At 49.3% G+C, this 20,252-nt stretch overlaps 1 protein-coding gene across 1 annotated transcript in view; it reads right to left on the reverse strand.

The window, feature by feature from the left end:
• The window catches only part of INSC (INSC spindle orientation adaptor protein), a gene marked incomplete at its 5' end in the record, with an annotated part of 126,145 nt that extends 117,583 nt beyond the window's left edge, over positions 1-8,562 (reverse strand). Inside the window, one exon of the mRNA XM_079929648.1 lies at positions 8,467-8,562. Within this exon, the coding sequence (XP_079785774.1) occupies positions 8,467-8,562 (96 nt within the window). The remainder of the gene's footprint in view (positions 1-8,466) is intronic.
• Between the last annotated feature and the right edge of the window lie 11,690 nt (positions 8,563-20,252).

Consider the following 20,252-nt stretch of genomic DNA (forward strand, 5'->3'; position numbering starts at 1 on the left):
TCACCTCAAGCAAGTGACAAAAGCTTCCATCACCAGCACTGGGACAGTCCCCACAGCCTGTGCTCGCTGGTATGCTAACCTCACCTCATGCTACTACTGCCCAACATGCATAGCTTGGATCCAGTCGTGTAGAACCATCAGATAAACCCAAATGGAGGGGGATATTCAACATAATAACTGGCCTATACCATTCAAAACACAAAGGTCAAGAAAGATAAAGCAGAGGAATTGCTCTGGATTAAAGAAGACCCAGGAGACATGATAACAAAATGCCATCTGTGGGTTGGACCCTGAATGGGGCGAGGGAGACAGGAGAGCTATAGAGACATTATTGGGACAGAATTGTACTGTAGTAAGAGTATATCTTTTTTTTAAGGAAATACACACTTAAGTATTTACGGGCAGAGGCACCATGTCTCCGATTTACTCTTAAATTGATCAGAAATATGAATATTTTATATGTATTCATATACATGTATGTATTCATATATACATATACATGATAAAACCATAAATATATAATTATAATAAAGTATAAATTATACAGATAATTGAAGTATACATAAATAAAAAATAATGTATTTTTTATATTGTTGGAGAGAGAAAGAATGAATAAAAATGAAGTAAATGCAGTGTCTTGTAATCAATTAAGGGATACAGATAAAGAAGGATTTCTTTTATCAGTCTTGCAAATTTTCATTAATTTGATATGATATCAAAATTAAAGGTGACATAAAATTGTTTGTTTTTATGTTTGCTGAATGAATAAGTGAGCCCATATCCAACCATGACCCTCCGCTGCTTAAAATACCTCAGGGGCTGCCCACAACTGTCATGATAAAAATCAAAACACCTCAGCACAGCCATCAAGGCCTGACGCCCGTCGACAGCCCTTTGTAAAGTCTCCCATCTCTCTCTCATCACTACTGACCAAACCCTCGCTGCCTCAAGTCCCCCAGGCTTACCACACGAGGCAACATTTCTGTGCCTTAGCATGTGCTGGCTTCTCGGCCTAGAAAGTCCTCCTCTTATCCTCCCGGAATCTTCCTGTTATCTTTCCAGATCCAGACCAGGAATTTTCACCTCTGGTAAGGCCTCCCTGATTGCCCCAGTTGGGGGTGACACTTCCTCTTCTGATACACTAATACCTGCCATGATCATGTCCCACAGACAGGCTTGTCACTGTTTGCTCACAATCCTGTCTTGCCTTGAGGACTGGGATATTCCCGACACCTGTATGCCCAGTGCTCTGCACGGGCCCTAGCACATGACAGGATCTCAGTTAATACTGCAGCATGGATACATGAATAATAGTGACTAAACTTTCTGCATCCTCCAAGAGAGCTCCCTGACTTCAGTCTCTTTCACGATCCTCAAAAAATACAGAAGAATAAGGGAAATTAGTTCTTCTAATTTTATGCATGAGGAAAGTGAGGCCCAGAGAGGGTAAGAGAAAACAATGTACCCAGAGGCTGAGCTAGGGCTGGAATCCAGATCTCTTGCCATCAGCCCAGTGTTCTTTCCCAGAAGGTAGGTGGGACAAGAAGGAAGAATACGTCATTTACAGTTGACCTGTTCTGTGCTGGACACTACACTTCAATAAACTTTCCAGTTCTAGCATCACCACTGCGTCATAAGGAATGCCTTTTTACAGACGTGGAAACAGGCTCCGAGCCAGATCTGTCTGATGGCAAAGCCCGTGCTCTTTTCTCTGCACGTGGACAGTATATGCAGCCCACCTCTGACCCTCTATCAGAGGCAACAATATGGCCTGAGTCAATCGTTCTGTCCCTCGACCATGTCTTTTAAACCAGCACCACACACAGACCCACAAGGCAGCCCACACGCCCAGACGACAGGCTGCATTTCACATGGCTTCCAAACCCAGGATATTTGGTTTGTAAGACAAAACCTCCATTTCTCCAGCAGAAAGTGAACACTATACACAATTACCCAGCCAAATTGCTGACGCTTAGACACTGCCTCACGCCGAACAGGGTCTGGTCTGCCCAGAGACATCCTCAGAGGATCCAGGACTCCCCCAGAGCTTGGCACTGAGGGCACCATGTAGCAGGAAGACGGGGGACTGGGCTGGCTGGATCACAGTGTCTGGGTGTAGGCTCGGTCCCCAGAGATTGCTCCAGGGAAGAAGTGAAGTCACAGAAGCGCACCCCAAGGAAGTGGTTGGCAGGGAGGGGGCGAGGTTGGCAGGGGTATCCCTGCCCGGCCTGGGAGGCCTTCCCCACCCCACCCCTGCTTCCCACAGGGCAGCCGTCTCCATCTGAGGCTGGAAAGGCCAGTGACGCTGATGATATTCAGGTCCTAGAGCCAGAGAAGGCAAAGCCCTCAGCTCTTCCCCAGCTGGCCCAAAGGCCTGGACTTCCCTGCTTTCAGGGCCTTTGAACTGGGGAGTGGTCAGTGGACCACAGACCACAGTCTTCACCACAGACTCCAGCGTCAGACAGACCTGGGGTGAAATTGTTGCTGGCTCTGACCTTGGGCTAATCATTTAACCTTGCTGTGCTTCAGTTTCCCTATCTTTAAAATAGCAGCGCCTGTCTCCCAGCATTGTTCCAGAGGTTTCCTGAAACAAAAGATGCAAAGAGCCTAACAAGGGGGTTGGCCTTTAGCAGACACTAAAAAATGTGAGTAAGCGTGAGTACGCCTTCCCCCACAGAAGTTCTGACTGCCTCACCCAGTGCTCTCTTGCTGGATTTGAAACCTGTTTTCACCTGGTTGAGCTTAAAGTCCAGGGAACACCCAGAATCCTCAGCAGAGATGCAATCAATCAAGTCTTAGTCTTACCTTTTTTTTTGAGGTGGCATTTGCCTGGGAAGGTACAAACCCGTCACCCGCACCGACCCACCAGCACACCGCCCAGTGCCAGGCATCTCCTGAGGCCTCAGGCCAACGATTCCTCCTCCCCTTTGTAACCAAGTGCTTCTGGGAGGATTAATCTTGAACATGGGAAACAGCTGCCAGCATTGGGTGACTTAATGCATCATGAGAAGCAAGATCTCAACACAGTGCCTGAAAGCCCACCACGAGAGTCCTTGTAAGTAATCTTTAGTGCTAAGCGTTGCCCCCCACTCCTCCCCTTTCCAAATACTAATAGCCTTGGGCAGGTTAAAAGAATCAGTCTTAGAGTAAATTAGTTAGGGGTCTCGCCAACTTTGCAGTGTGGCTAGAGCCCTGTCCTGCATTCAGATGACCCTGGTGACACACATCTCTTGCAGATAAGAGGTGACAAATGACTTTCTGACCACATGGCAGACTTGAGAGCCCCTCATGGGGACAAGGAAAAACTGAGCACTAGCCTATGGCCTCACAGATCCAGGGGAGGGGGCAGAAGGGCCCTTCGCGTGTGCCCATGCTCTTCATCCTGAGCTCCGGCTCCAAAGGGCCATCCCTGATCACAGACCATGTGGTCCACGTGGTCTGCTCTGAGGGAGGCAGAGCTTAGGTCCAAGAGACACAGACCTCTCAGCAGAGCCCTGAGCCTAGGCGGGGTCACATGAGGAAGGGGTGGCCATAGGGCCAGGGCCAGGCATAGGGCAGGGGTCAAACTCCTTCAGGCACCCAGACACTCATGCTTTTGAGACAGGGAGAAGCTGGCAGTTGAAGCAGTCAGAGGAGGGGACATTTATCAATGGCCCAATTCATTCACAACAATCCCCATTGTCTGAGCCAGCACAGAGATGGGCATTTTCTCCCAGAGCTGCTGGGAAGAAAAGCCCCAAGACATGGTCACAAATCAGAGCCCCAAAATACAGAAGCCAAAATTGAGACATATGGTTTGAAAACCAGTTGAAATATTTGAAATTGGAGATGTCCCCCCAAAATTCCATGCAACGTGGTTCTCATCCTCAGAGACCAATAGAATGCTTAATTGCTGATTGTTCATTTATTTATTCTGATCTCTCTCTACGAAGGATGTAGGAGTTTACAGCTAAAGATGGGTATAATATAAAGTTATTAAAGCAGAAATTAAAATTCAAAGCCATGTTTCCAATGAACACTTTTACTAGGATGAAGCAATATGATGAACTAAGAGCTTCCTGGCAACCAGAGTAAGAAGGTAAACACACAGGTGATGTCATGAGCTCAGCGGTCACACAGACCTGTAGAAATCCCTTGAGCACTCTAAGCTTCAATTTCCTTGTCAGAGGAAAAAAAAAAATGGGACGATTAACCTAATAAGGTTGCTGTGAAAAGTAAATGAAATAAAGCATGTATTATAGATTCAATAAATAGTGGTTGTTATTATTACCATTTTGGGGGTTGTCTGATTTCTCTTCTTTAAATTGGAACTATGTGACCTTAATAGGGTTGCCTTGATGCTCTATGAGTCCTAATTGTTGCTCTGAAATTCCGATTGGTAGGTATATGTATTTGATGAACTAAAACTGGGGAACCAGCCTGGGATCCACAGTGGGTACCTCATTTTCCAGAGTCTTTTCCTGAGTCTTAAGATGGCTGGGGGCCTCCACAGATAAGAAGGCTAGGGGAGGCACAGAGACTTCCTTCCCCACCACCTTCACTCTGTAAAAGGCTGCCCAGCTGACCACAGCCTGCCCTTATTTAACCATCCTCCCCAAAGGTCAGGTGGAGGACCAGGCCAGGGAAAGGTAGGTTCCAGCACCCCCTCAGGAAATGCATGAAGCCCATCTGCTCCCCTGCATACTGGAGGAGTTGGTGGGGTGAGAACTCAGACACTCCTTAGACCAAACCATAAACATTTAGAAAGAGAAAGTCAGTGTCATCTTTCTAACTTCCCAACTGAGGAAGCACATTTAGTGAGGGGCACCTCATTGAGACCTGTCCACAGGAGAATGGTCAGGATGGGAGAGGTCTAGAAGCCGTAACAGCAGCAGCCAGCTAATATTTGGGGCACCTACTCTTCCGGGCACAGTTTCGTGTGTCCCCAGTCCCCAAGGGGAGGAGGTCAGGGAGAACAAGTTTCTGTCAAAAAAAGAGATAACCACTGGAAAGGAGCAAAGCAAAGGCTCTCCCTTTCAGCCTCACCTGCAGATGGGAGACTCAAAACAGGGTTGACTAAAACCAAAGAAGAGAAGAAATCAGCCCAGCTCAACTCACTTCTCCTGCCTGTCAGATGACTGTCTGGGCCCAGCCCACGGAAGGCTCACTGCTTTTCTGCTGCAGGGGGAATCCAGAGAATAAACTAGAGCGTGGAGCAAATTACAGGTGCTGAGCTCTGCCTCAGATCCCAGACTGGCCCTGCTTGCCTTGCCAGACGGTCCTTTTCACTTCTAAAAAGGCAAGACTACTCCAAGAGCAGCCTCAGTTCTAGATCAAATGGGACACTCTGAAGGCATTGTATCAACACCTGCACTGACCCCCCAGCCAAAGCCCCCGGCTTACGGTACTTCCTACTAAAGCCAGTTTCTTAGACTTGTCCAAGGTGCCACGTGTAGGCTAAAGGGGACTGAAAAGGGGGCCTAAAAGGCTGAGAGTGGGTCAAGCCAAGGGTGCATGTTTGTGCATATGCGTTTTGCACACGGAGGTACCTGTTGGATATGTGTCAATGTCCTCAGATGTACATACTGAAAGCAGGTGAGTGTTTACACGGCCCTCCTGAGATACAACATGTGCAAGACTGGTGTGGGTGGCGGGAAGGTGTGCACACATGAGCAGCTGTGAGTGTGTGGGTGTGGGTGCCCTGTGTTTGTGGGTGGGCATGGCTGAGTGGTCCTCCCACCTCCTCCTGCAGTGACAGCGGGGCTGTCTCCGCAACCCTGGCCAGTCAGCCAGGCTGGCTCAGACCCCCCATTCAGTCCAGTGTTGGCGCTGAACTCCTGCCCCGATCAGAGTCCTGAGAAACCAAAGCCGAGTGACCCACAGAGAAGACATCCCAGCTGGGGACCAGTCGGGTCACCCTAGGAAGTCTGAGTTCAGATAACACTCCTTATCCCCAGCTTCTGTCTTCATCTGCTCACTCACACACATGCAGCCATCGACACACGACCCGCTCAGCCCCAAGGAGCCTGCCTACCACACTCACCAATGCACACCCAGCGTACAGACACGGGGCAGCAAGGGCCACGCAGACACACGTGCCACCTATGGGCGCACTCCAGGCCCACCTACACAGAAGTTCCCACACATAATGACACACTCACACCCTGGGACATATGCTAGAAAGTTCCCTCTGCTCACATACCAGCCCAGACACACGTCCTCCCACTGGCGCTCGCTCCCACTCACAAGCACTCACACTGATACACTTACACCTACTATCTAAATAGTCACAAGCATGCTCTGTCCCGGACCGGGCTGGGCACCGAATCCAGCCTGGGGAGCGCCGCCTACTTACTCCGAGCGAGTGAGAGCGCCTGTGCGCGGCTGCATGCAGCGGCCAGGCCAGCGGCGGCAGGCACAGCTGGGGCTGCAGAGGCTGCGAGCAAGTGACCTGCTCGGTGGCCCAGCCCGAGGGCCGCCGGCTGCCCGCGCCCCACCCCGCTCTGCCCCCGCCCGCCGCTCCCGCCCGCCGCCGCAGGACCTCCGGCAACAGTCCGCTCGCTGCCAAACCTCTGCCCCGCGTCAGCCACCGCTGCCTGCAGTCTCAGCCGGGCTGCGAGGCTCTTTTGGTGCCCCTGGCAGTGCAAACTTTGTGCTCTCGGCTGTGGGGAGCCCTGGAATGGGGACGCGGTCAGGTCTAATTAGAGACCTGGCTCGCACGGGGCCGGGCGGGAGTCACGGCGGGTAAGCACCCCGGACCCTCGGAGCCGTCCCGACCCTGGTGCCCACATGTGCCCCACATGACAACATCTGGAGAGTAAAGGGAGTGCGTTGGAACTGAAACAAAACAAGGAGGGGTTTGGGTGCGGTTCACACGCTCTGCGGAGGGAGCGCTGAACTTTGAGCAGCCCCCAAACGCCTGGAACGCCACTTGGTTTATTGACCCTCAGGTGCTTCCCTTTGGAACCTAAGTCGCTCACATAAGATCGCTGACCTGCCAGAAAGGACAGAAGATGGTTGCAGACACTCGTTTTAACTTGGGGCACATCAAACTTCCGCTCTGCACTTAGTGTCAGATGGCTAAGTCTAGAGAAGAAGGCTGATTCCCACCCCAAAGCTCAGGAACGTCGCATTCCATCCAACCCCCTCCACCCTGCCGTGAATCATTCCCCACCAGGGGCCTGGAGTTCCTCTACCTACTCTGGGGCCACCAAGGAAGAGCAGACCCTAGCCTCCCTTGGGCACTGTTTCCAAATTTGAACCTGCTCATTGGCAGGAAGTTCTCCTTGGCATCTAACCTAAATCCCTCATGTGCAACTACTGTATGTCAATATGCTCACGCTTTGTGTTCAGGGACAGGAAAACCGGTTCTGTCTCCAAGACACAATGATCACTCCAAGGTCCCATCTCAGCCTCTCTTCCTTGACGCTAATACCCGTGTTCCCTTTTTCAGGCCCTGGCTAAAAATGATGATTGCTCCCTGGCCCTGGACACATTGCAGCTCCTGACCTTAACTCAACTGCCTCAGCTCTCTGGGGACCCCAGACTCTGTAGATGCCCAAGTCATCCTCCTCAGACAAGCCAGCTTTGACTGCAGCCTCCGTCCATTGGAGACACCCTGATTCTACTCCCCAGATCCTTGAGAGGGGCTTCAGTTCCTATCTCAGCAAAGGCTGTCTCAGGGCCCGGGGACAGAGCTTGAAGGCCCAGCCATTCACCTGGCTATGCGTTAACACTGAAGCCACAGCCTTCCTCAAATGGGCAGTTTCCTGAATCTTTGAGTCCATTTCTGGTAGATCAGGTAGTGTAAAAAAAAAAAGAGGGGGGGGCTTCCCTGGTGGTGCAGTGGTTGAGAGTCCGTCTGCCGATGCAGGGGACACGGGTTCGTACCCCGGTCCGGGAAGATCCCACATGCCGTGGAGCGCCTGGGCCCGTGAGCCATGGCTGCTGAGCCTGCGCAACCGGAGCCTGTGCTCCGCAACGCGAGAGGCCACAACAGTGAGAGGCCCGCGTACCGCAAAAAAAAAAAGAGCCTGGACTTTATCCTCAAAGAAACCTAACCTTGCACACTGCCTCTATACATTCTAGTTATGCGCCCTTGGACAAGTCACTTAAACTCTCTGAGGCTCAGTTTTCCCATATTTACAATGGGGATCATGATAATCTCTGCCTAGCTCATATGTTGTTGAAAGTATGAGATGAGCTCAGGAATGCAAAAGTACCTGAATAGCTAAGATAGTTTTTAGTATGCTAGAAATGGAATGAGGCTTAGATCATGAACAGGATAAATACTAGCAAAAAACTTCAGAAATATTTCATTCCCAGGTACAAACTCTGGGTCCGAGTTTCAGGTAAAGAGAGGAACAGACCTGGATTTTTAGATGTTCCCTTTAGGACACTTGGTATGTATGTCCCCCACCTGCATTCCCAAACACACACACACACACACACACGCACACACACACATCCACGTTCCCAGATACATACAGCACAGCCCAGCCTCCTGGGCTCATGTCGGCCCCATAGGCCCCAGCCTCTTATACCCTCGCTGGCCGTCTCTCCATTCCCAGGGGGCCTTCTCATGGCTCCAGTCTTGGCTGCAGCAACTCCAAGTCTCCTTACAGGGGCCCTGGCAGGCAACTCCTCTCTCCTTGCCCATCCTTCTGTGCCATGGCCCCCGCAGGCCTGAGACTCCAGGCAAAGGTGGCAGAGGCCTTCTCCAAGGCAGCTCAGAACTGAGGCTGCGGGGGGAGCTCCGAATTGGAGCACCATCCCCCTCAGCCTCCTCCCCTCCGCCCGCCTGGCTTCCCAGTGCCGTCCTGCTTAATTCTTAATGGAAATTCCATCCCCGGCGCCGGCCCTGGCTGCCTCAGGGAGTCCAGGCTTGGGCCAACAGCAAACTCCACCCAGAGACAGGAGGCCTGCTTGGCCATATAAACACGTACATACATACACACTCAGCAGACAGACATGCCCAGAGTCATTCACAAACTCAGAGAGTCTCACCTAGACACATACCCAGAAGGATAATAAGTATTATAATCACTAGCATTTACTGCATGGTGCTAAGTTTTTTGTAGTTATCAACTTCCCTAATCTCACGATTACACTGGGTTCCTGGACGTTAGCTATTATCCCTAATTTACACATGGGGAAACTGAGGCACAGGGAGTAATAACTTGCATTAGTAATAATAGCCTAACACGTGAGCACCAGGAACCATGCTCAGGGCCTTATGTGCATTGTTTCATTTTGCCACCATGGTAACATTTTGTAGAAGTTATTTTTATTCCCATTATACAGACAAGGAGAATGGAGGCCAGATGGTTTAAATCATATGCCTGTGGCCTCACAGCTTGTGAGATGAAGGGAGACTCTATATAGATACGTGTGGGAGCCCTCATGAGTGAAAAGGGAGACATACAGGTAAACAGATACATGCAGACTCTCAGGGGCACAACCACAAATAGGTCCTTCTACCAAAGGAGAAGCCACAGAAATGGTTCAGAGCTGCAACAGGCAAGGGTCCCCTCTAGCCTGACGCCGTGTTCTTCTTCCCTCCCAAAAGGCCCATCCCAGCTCCACCAACTTCAGGAGTCACTTCAGGAAGGACAAGTTAGACCTAAATGTAGGGCAGATTTCAGGTTTACAGTTCAGTCAGCCAGCCTGAACTACAGTCAACCCACAGCCTCAGCTCCAAATCTAGTTTGCCCAGCACACCGCACATGGTCACCGGAAGAAGTCTCAGGTGCTCTCTTCTAAAGGGATCATGAACGAACCTCATGCAGGTAGCACCTCAAAGACTCTGGCACTGTCAGGAGCTGGCCAAGGAGGGCTCCTGGCCCCCAGCCCAGATGAGGCTGCACAGGACCCACAGGACAAGACATGTACCAGAGCCCAGGCCTCGGGCAGAACAGAGCATGGGCTGCCCAAGGGAGCTGGTGCCAGCTCCAATCTTGCAGAGAAGTGGCAAGACTTTGCTGGGAGGAGGGTGGGCACAGGGCTATGATACAGGACAAGTCGCAAAGTCCAGAGCCCTGGGAGTTGGGAGAACAGGACTGCAAAAGAAGAGAACAGAAGAATTTAGCAGTCCAGGAACTTGTCCACTGCTGGAAATTTCCATGCTAAGTTAGACATCTCCAAGCAGGGGCTGTGCTGGCACTGGTGCTCATTCCCAGCAGCCCCAGTAGACTGCTCAAGAAGGCCTGCCATGGCCAGTGTGATCCCCATTGTCTCTCGTCATTTCCTACCCCATTCCCCTCCCAGAACTCCTCAACTGCTCCTGCTCACAAGCCCATCCATTCTGTGGTCTCAGAACAGCTCAGCATGGCAACCTTGTGGGACATCTACTTTGGAAAGGGGTTTTTCCAGAGAGACGTGCACAATTTAACCTGGAATCATGCAGCCAGGCAATGGCTCTAAGAGGAGGAGGCGTTCAGAGCCCAAGAATCTGCATTTCTAAAAGGTTCCCAGCTGATGTGGATGGTACTGGTCTGGGGGCGTCACGCTCTGAGAACCACTGCTTTATAGAATAAGAGAAAGTCAGAGGTCGTTCCAGCTCAAAACTAAGGTGCAGCCTAACTTTAGAGGGCAAATGGTTTCTTCTGAAAGGCCCCTAAAGAAAGAATTTCCATTCCTGTCAGTAGTCTGTACTTTCCTTTCCCCAGCTGTCATCTCCCCAGCTTCTGCGCTGGCCCTGCCCTCTGTTGGTCAGTCTCCCTTGGACTTTGTGATGGCTCTCTCTGCCTCAGTCCATCTCAAGTAAGACACAGCATCCTCCACTCTGTCCTCCACCTACTCAGAGAAGGTTATCAAGATGAGGAACCTGCACAAAAATAGCTGATGACCAGACAGGCTCTCATTTCCGAGGACTGAGATATCAGATCAGAAGGTCCTGACGATCGCAGCTGAAATGCCAGCCCACCCAGAGATATGAGCGATGGGCAAGGATCCAGTACCCATGGCTGTGACCTTAAGTCCTGCAGTCCCCTCCTGCAGCCTTGAGACATGCCCATGGAGATGCTGTCTTGCCTCCAGGGGTGATGGTGGGATAGGCCACTCAAGAAGGACTGGGAGAGGGGAATCTGGCCATAGGCTGGTGTGGACACCCCATTGACTCATTCGGGCCATCTATCTCTCTCCAGGCCTTCCTCTACAATGCTCTCAAAAGGGGAAATTTCCCTCAACTCCCAGAACCAGTGTGAAAACCTGTAATGTAACTAGGATGAAGGATGTAAGGACCAGAAAGGCCCTCAGCGATCTCTGGGAGCAGGGGTTCTGAAATTTTATTACCCACCAGAATCACTGGGTTGGGGAGGGGAGTGAAATGCAGGTTCCCAGGCCTCCCTCAGAGGTTCTGATTCAGTGGGTTGGTGGTGAGCTGAAGCCTGGGTACCTCTCTCTTCCCAATCCATGTTCAGTGACTTCATGCTGGTAACTTGAAATTGGCCATAATGGAGGTATTTATTTACACCACAGAAATTGGGCAAATACTACAAATCAGGGCATTTTGTTTTGCTTCACTTTGGTTGGCTTTGGAAAGCCTGTTGTGGACAACTTCCCAGCCCGCTGTGGGGCATGTGCACCTCTATTTTCAAGTATCTCAAGCAATTATGATGCAGGGCTTTTTAAGAAAAAATTGATCTAGTAATTAGGTTCTAACTCAAACCCTTCATTTGACAGGGAAACTAAGGCCCAGGGAGGGAAGGAATCTTGGTCGAGGTCACCGTCGTAGGCCCCTTGTGGGATCACGGCTGCTCAGTTCAGGACAGCGGGGGCTGGCAGGCAGCCCTGTATTTTTCTTGACCCTCTCCTGCAGCCTCTCCACCACACACCAGCTGTGGCTCATTGGCTAAGAGAGGCACGGCAGGAAGGTCTCACCCCTTGTAAGCCAATCAGATTGACTTTCATCAGCATTTAGAATTTTAATAAGTTGGACTAGAGGTTATTAGTGGCCAGATCACCTGACTGGAGTGCCCTGGCCAGCAGTGCCCTCAGCACATGAACTCCAGCTGCTTCTGGCCCTAGGACTACCCTGCCCATCCCAAGCCTTCACTGTTCAACTCTTCATTAAATTCAGAGAAGAGTTGACTTTCCTCCCAGCAAATTCCCTTCCTTAAAGTAACAAGCTATTTCCCATTACTTACAAGCAAAATCATCTTGAGAAACATAGCCACAGAGTAAGTTAGTGAAAATAAGAGCCCGAGATTCCTGCCCCTTTTTCTTTCCCATATTTCCCACCCTCAGACAGGATGCAAAAGGAGAGTGTGCAAATATGCAGTTCTCCAGGGTGGTGGTTTTCCAAGAGTGGTCCTAGACCGGCAGCGTCAGCAATTCCTGGCATCGTATAGGAAAGGCAAAGTCTCAGACCTCCTCCAACAACTACTGAATCAGAAGCTCTGGGGCTAGGGTCCAGCAAGCTGTGTTTTAACAAGCCTTCCAGGTGATCAGTATACCCGTTACACTCTGAGGACCACCATCCTAGCAGGAGGGGCTGTAGCTTCTGCCTCCCTAACAATGAATTCAAACGCTGTTGAGCCGGGAGGAAAAGCGATCAGGGTGCCAACTGTGTGGCCAGCCACACTCCTCCCTGGCTAGCATCCTTGTCCCCACACTCCTGGGCAATCTCAGGCATCCGAGCTGTGGCCCTGCATCCCAAGCTAAGACAGAGGCCCTCTTTCCAAAGTTTAAGGGGTAGCCCCTTTCCAAAAACAGCAGGACAGTCTCAGCAGAGACACGGCAGAAAAATGCTACTTCTGTCATTGTTTTGGTGCCTAATTAAGGGAGTGACTTAGTGGACATTCCTTGGCCCTTTGGATCTCAGGGGATTGTTCTGGACAGCCTGAGGACAGCTTCAGGTGTCCTTCTGGAAGGAAGCCTGCTAAGGGCCTGTCTCTAGAAACCACTTTGGCTTCTCCAGCATGAATCTACTGTTTCCTCTGCTTCTTGTGCTCCCCGGGTTCAGGGAGAAAGATGAGCTTCGAGGGTAACTGAAGAAGTGAGGTCTTGGGAAAAGGAGCAAAATAATAATAATAAAAATCTACTATGGGCTTCCCTGGTGGCGCAGTCGTTAAGAATCCGCCTGCCAGTGTAGAGGACGTGGGTTCGAGCCCTGGTCCAGGAAGATCCCACATGCTGCGGAGCAACTAAGCCCGTGCACCACAACTGCTGAAGCCTGCGCACCTAGAGCCCGTGCTCCACAACAAGGGAAGCCACCATAATGAGAAGCCCACGCACCACAACCAAGAGTAGCCCCCGCTCGCAGCAACTAGAGAAAGCCCGCGCGCAGCAACGAAAACCCAACGCAGCCATAAATAAATTAAAAAAAAAAAACTACTATTATTACATAAGAAGTCAGTCACTGACTTCTTCCCATATACAGACCTGCTGTACTAAGTACTTTCTATGACTTACCTTGTTTGTGTCTCACCACGATCCAGTGATGTAGTTATTACTATCCCCTCTTTAGAGGTGAGGAACGAGGGCAAGAGAGGTTAAGTAGCTCTCCTGAGATCACACAGCCAGTGAGTGGAAGATCAAAGATTCAGACCCAGGTCTGTCTGAGCGTAGGTCCACGAGTTTCCCAGCGTGCAGTGCAAGAACACAAGTGCAGAGGTGCACCTGCTGCTGAGAGGAAGGCCAGGTGCTTGCTCAGATAGGCTGGGGGAGGGGCAGGGCAGGGGCCTTTTCTGCAGTGGGAGGCCAGGTGACTTGTGGCAAATAAAGGGGCAAAAATGGGGGTAGGGGCTTGAGGAGTCAAAGAAGGAACAGCCCGGCTCCCCTGGGAAGTAGAAGGAGCAGATTAGGAATGACAATCGTAGCCAGACTAGAGTTGAAAAACACACATCTTACCAGGAGTCTGTGAGAGCAATCACACAAGCCAGACTTAGCGACTCCAGATCGGAGTCTGGGGACACGGGCTGACCCCGCGTCTAGGAAGTGTTCCAAGGCAGGGATTGCAGGGAGCTTACCATCTATCGTGAGAGGGGAAACAGCTGGGACATCACCTCACTCCGCAGGGTGCTGCCCTGAAGGACTTGCCTCCCAGCCCCGGAAGAACCTGACCCAGATTCCTGAACGCAATGGGGCCTGTGGACAGAGGTGGCCGGGGCGGGCACTGGGAGTCATTGCAGAAGCTGTGAGCCTGGTAAAGAAAGACCTTTCCCCACCTGGAGAACGGGAGGCTCTGGAGCTGGCTGTGGGTTGAAATCAAGGCATGTCATTAAACGGTACCACCTCTTCCCAGCTGATCAAAAAAAAGACCTGAGGCAATTTTTATTCCTCTTACCTCACCAGCCCCCTGCCCCCAACATCCAACCAGTCAGTCTGTCCTGTCTGCTCTGCCTCCATGTTGAAACCCTGACCATCTAAAACCCCTTAACCACAAAGTTGCCAGACTCATCCTTTAGCAATGTGAGTGAGATCACATCCTCCTCCAACCTAAAATTCTTCAACTGCTTTTTTTTTTTCTTTAGTTTATTTTTGGCTGCACTGGGTCTTCATTGCTGCGCACGGGCTTTCTCTAGTTGCAGTGAGCAGGGGCTACTCTTCGTTGCTGTGCGCAGGCTTCTCACTGCGGTGGCTTGTCTTGTTGTGGAGCACGGGCTCTAGGCGCGCAGGCTTCAGTAGCTGTGGTGCACGGGCTCTAGAGCGCAGGCTCAGTAGTTGTGGCACACGGGCTTAGTTGCTCCACGGCGTGTGGGATCTACCCAGACCAGGGCTCCAACCCGTGTCCCCTGCATTGGCAGGCGGATTCTTTTTTTTTTTTTAACATCTTTATTGGAGTATAATTGCTTTACAATGGTGTTAGTTTCTGCTTTATAACAAAGTGAATCATCTATACATATACATATATCCCCATATCTCTTCCCTCTTGCGTCTCCCTCCCTCCCTCCCACCCTCCCTATCCCACCCCTGTAGGTGGTCACGAAGCAGCGAGCTGATCTCCCTGTGCTATGCAGCTGCTTCCCACTAGCTATCGGTTTTACATTTGGTAGTGCATATATGTACCTGGCAGGAGGATTCTTAACAACTGTGCCACCAGGGAAGCCCAACAGCTTCTTATTATTGCACTTAGAACAAAAGTTCTAGACCCTTTCTTTGGCTTACAAAATTCTACCTGATTCTTCTCTCCACCAGGGTCTCAGGTCACATCATCTTTCTAAGAGAGCTCTTCCCTGACCACCCAAAGTAAAAGAGCCCCTCCCCTGTCATTCGCCTGTTAATACCACTTATCACTCTCTGAAATTTCCTTGTTTATTTATTTGTTTGACTATTATCTGTCTCCCCAGTGCCCCACTCCACAAGAACGGAGGACCTACCTTCCAGTGCAGTGCCTGGCACATAGTAGATATTCAGCAAACTTCTGTGGAATGGTCTGAGCACGGTGGTGGAAGTAGCTGTCACTTGTGGCAGAGCACAGAAGTGGCCAAGACCATCCAGGAACCAGATGCCAAGAAGATAAAGGCAGCCAGACAGAAAACCCAGCCACTGAAAGGAAAAGGACTTGGGTTTCTAAGAATCTTCCCTATGAAGGGTGTTTGCACCCCTGGTTCGTGAGGCCCAACAGCTTCCCTGTCCTGGAGGTTTCACAAGACACCCCTACACTCTAACAACATTTTTCTTATTTCTCTTAAACTGGCTTGAGTTTTTTTTTTTGCTTTTGCTTACAATTCTAAAAGTCCTAATGTATCCCCCCTCCCCATGTCTCCTTGGTGAAGGCAGCACTGAGAGAAGCCCAGCCGTTAGTGGGAAGAGCACAGCACGGGGGATAAGAATCAGAGGCTTCTCTCTTACCTCTGTGACCCTAAGGAAGTGTCTTTCCTTTTCTGAGTCACAGAGAGTCACCTGAGACCTAGTGCAAGAGTCCTCTCAGGTGTATCTGACAAGGACTCCGAGCCCATAAAGTAAAGAAAGGAACCATCTTCCAGGCAGAAGGCATATTCTGTATATTTTTGTTTCCCAGTCAGGTCCCAGCAGGAAAAGAAGTCCACTTAGGTGGGACTTGGAGACCTGAAAGGCTATTTATGGTCAAGGGTAAGAGAATAACAACTGGTTTGAGGCGCCCAGGTACTGACAACTGTGGGAAGATGCTACCACCTCTAAGTCTAGGGGCAAGGGGGGAAATGGCTTACGGGTTCTCTGGTGGAACCATGGAAGAGGTCGTCTCAGAACCATGGCACCGAAGTGGGAAAGAACTTCTCTAACCTCTCTCTGCTCCTCCATTTGACCTCCAGCCAGTACCTCCACTGGCAAAAACCCAACCAGATAACCCAGGGGATGTGATCTGAGGACCAGCTCCTCTGGACACAGAGCAGAGCAGAGAAGGATGGAGAAGCTATGGGGGAGGGTGTACAGTACAAATGGATAGTAACTGGAACCCAGAGAAAAGCCAAGACCTACAAACTCTTTCAATCCCCACAGCCTCCCACGCATTTAAATCTCTATAAAAGTGCTACAACTCTCAAGAAAGTCAGTGAATTGTTATAATGGTCTCGATGGGCTCAGATTTACAGTCCTGGCCTAAGGGCCTGCCAAAGACAAAGGCAAGAGCTTTAGCTTTGGGGCTTCCCTGGTGGTGCAGTGGTTGAGAGTCCGCCTGCCGATGCAGGGGACACGGGTTCGTGCCCCAGTCCGGGAAGATCCCACGTGCCGCGGAGCGGCTAGGCCCGTGAGCCATGGCCGCTGAGCCTGCGCGTCCGGAGCCTGTGCTCCGCAACGGGAGAGGCCACAACAGTGAGAGGCCCCCGTACCAAAAAAAAAAAAAAGCTTTAGCTTTGCCCCTGAGCACATGCAACAGCTGCCATGAGAGCTTCCAGAAGTTTCACCAGGAGATAAAAATTCTGACAATATGAATAACTGAAAAGCCTTAATGCCAACTCCCAGATACATTACTGAGGATGGATGGGTAATTGTCCAGAAAGGATTCTTCTAATAGAAACCATGCCCAGCCAGGACTGTAGGAAAGAAAAAAATGATCTATTTTAAATTCCTTGCAATTAATACCCACCTATGGTTTAAAAGATCTGGTCTCAGACACACCCATTCCTGGAGGGAAATCCTCCAAAACCCATACATGCCTAAACCATATTAGGAAAGCTGGGAGAGTGGAGAGGACAGGTTTTAATCCAGAAGACTAAGACCCTTCTAAGAGTGAGAGCACTGGGAATGCTCTCACAGAAAGAATGTGCTACTTCAGAAGATAGTAACCTCACCAATGCTGAAGGAAGTTTAGTCCAGTAAAAAATGAATAAAGGCCAGTCCTGTGCACATCGCTCAGAATATAAATGATCAAGGCAATCTGTGACCTTGGGATGCTCACAGTCTACTAAAGAGATATAAATAGACTATCTCATGCTAGGAGATAATTAATAAGAGAGATGTGTTAAAATGTCCCACCAGAATTGTGGATTTAGGCTTTATATTACTTTGAGGCTGTTATTAGGTTCATATACATTTAGAATTATTACATCCTGTTGGAAATTTTTAAATTTTGCTACTATAAGGTGGCCTTCCTTATCTCAGTGATGCTTTTTGCCTTAACGTCAGTTTTATTCAAAATTAATATAGCTACACTACCATTATTTTGGCTACTGTTTGCATGGAAGATTGTTCATTCTTTTACTTTGGCTCTTTCTGTATTCTTACGTTTTAGATACCTCTTGTAAAGAGCCTGTAGTTAGACTGGTCTTTTAATTCAGTCCATGTAAATAGAGGTAAAGTAGTTATGTGTTATGCAGATGGTTATCTGTGAGAAGAGCTTTCCAAAGAAAGGAAACAGTCAAAGCAAAGGCTCTAAGGCAAGAGTGTGCCTGGTGTTTTGGAGCAAAAGTAAGGAGACTAGTGACGTGGAGGGGTACGAAGAAGGGAGGGGAAGTAGGAGGAGATGAAGGTGGGGATAGTGGAGAAGAGTTGGAGCAATGCCCTGAGTAGTGAAAAGGGGATGGGGCCCAGTGCATACGTGGAAGAAATGGCTCTAGCTTGGAGCACGGAAAGTTCACCTATGGAGTCTAGCGGGAGACGAGGACCTGGGAGCAGAGACCAGTGGTGTACAGGTGTTCAGGTGGAGTCTGGGGAGGCTCTCTTCTGATCGATGTCATTTGATCAGGAAAGTAAGAAGCACAGTCAGGGGCTGAGAATAAGGACAGTGGAGGAAGTGTCAAGGTTTTGAGGAGAAGGTGTGAATAATGATCTAGAAGTAAATGGGAGAGTGAATGGACTAAGGACATACAATTTCCTGGCAGCAATAAAGGCTTAATTAAAACTCATAGATTTAAATTGAGGCAATCAATCAATATAGTTGTGTGATTTTTCTCCAGGCGTTAAAGGTCCTTGATCCAGACGCCAAGTTGCTGAAGCCTCCTGTACCACATTCTGCTGAATGGCCATCTGGTCTCTCCTTAAACACTTGCAGTGACAGGGAGCCCATCACTTCCCGAGAAGCCCCTGCTATCATTAGACAGCTCCCACTGTCAGAAAGTGTCTCCCCATATTAAGCTGGCATTTCTCTTCCCATTTGTTCCTCCTATGTGTGAGCCTCTGGGTCTGTTTCTGTTTTCTGTTGTTTATGTTGCTCTGTGTCCCCCTGTGTCTAGTCATCCAGAAATTTGATAACATAGCCAGCTGGTAAGGCTGGGAGAAACAAGAACTCTTACACATGGCTGGGGGGGATGAAAAATGGTAGATTACTTATACTTAGCAAAATTACATATGCATTTACTCTCTGACTCTACAATCCCACTGCCAGAAAGAATAAAAAATGGTATCCCATTAGATTAAAATTAGATTAACATGATCCTAGACTGTGCTCATGCACATTCCCCCTAAGGAAATAAATATGAGTATTTTATGAAATTTAGCTCCAAAGTTGATTGTTACAGCATTTTTACAAGAATAAAAATCTGGAAATAATTTACATGCATATAAGGGATTGATTAAATAAACTCTGGCACATTTATTCAATGGAATGTGAAATGGACATGAAGAATGATACAGTAGAAGAACATGGAGTGGCATGGAAAGATGGACCCTGCAAAAGGCAGGTTTCAAAGAAGTTTGGTGGGATACAATTTTATAAATATGCACATAAGATATTAAAAAAAATAACACATACCAACCTACTAACGGTGGATTTCTCTGGATGATGAGATATCTAAGAAACATACTATTCTCCCCACCTTTTGTTGTTGTTGTTGTCTTTCCTGTAGTTGCTAAATTTTCCATATTGAGTATTTTAATTTTATAATTAGGAAAAAGTTATTTAATTTTTAATTAAAAAACAAACCCTACCAGCCTTTTGTCATTGAGTCCAAGACGCAGCCTTCCATAAAAACCTCCCTTATTTTGTCTTCACTCAACCCCCACAGGAGCAGTCCTGTGTCAAAATACAGAGATCTCTGTTCACTCCCTTAATGCCCCTCCCACTCCCGCCACTCCTCCATCTCTGCCCCAGCCTTTGTCCTTTGAGGGAAGTCAAGAAGGCAACAAAATGGGTCTCACTACGGCTGCTCTTTTCGCAAGGTCCCTCAGACAAGAGGAAGCTTCCAGCCTCCCTCCTCCCTAAGGACTACCATCTGCCCCTGGAATCCTTAGTACCTTTGGTAGGACGTTGCCTCACACCTGCGTGGGAGGCGTCATTATTCCAAATATAGGGGCCAGAAAACCAAGGCTATGAGAGCAGGGAGAGGTGAATCTGGGAGACCAGCTTGGGACCAAACTGGGAAGAGGGGATCCTGGCAGAGCTAGCTTAAGTGCCTGCTTGGTGCGCCCTCTGGTGTAGAAGGGGCTGCTTTGCACCCAGAGGGAGGGACTGGTGGGAGACTGGGTATTTTAAGATGCTGCCCGCCCCTCTGCTTTTATTTTTGACATCCTCACCCCACATCATGCTAAGAAGCACCTGCATCCCACATTAAACACTATTTCTATACAACTACATAAGAGTTGAGTGGGAGTGGACCAATGGACATGTAGATACTTAAATAAACATACAAATAAACAATTTTGTAAGACCCACACGACCTGATTACCATGCTTACTTTAACACCACAGTGTGTCTAAGTATATCAAGACAATGTGGTATTCAAGGGGGAAAGGGGGAGAGGGATAAATTGGGAGATTGGGATTAACATATACGCACGAATATATATAAAATAGATAACTAATAAGAACCTACTGTAGGGCTTCCCTGGTGGCGCAGTGGTTGAGAGTCCGCCTGCCGATGCAGGGGACACGGGTTCATACCCCGGTCCGGGAAGATCCCACATGCCGCAGAGAGG

Source organism: Stenella coeruleoalba, assembly GCF_951394435.1.
Source record: "Stenella coeruleoalba genome assembly, chromosome: 8".
NCBI classification, from domain to species: Eukaryota; Metazoa; Chordata; class Mammalia; order Artiodactyla; family Delphinidae; genus Stenella; species Stenella coeruleoalba.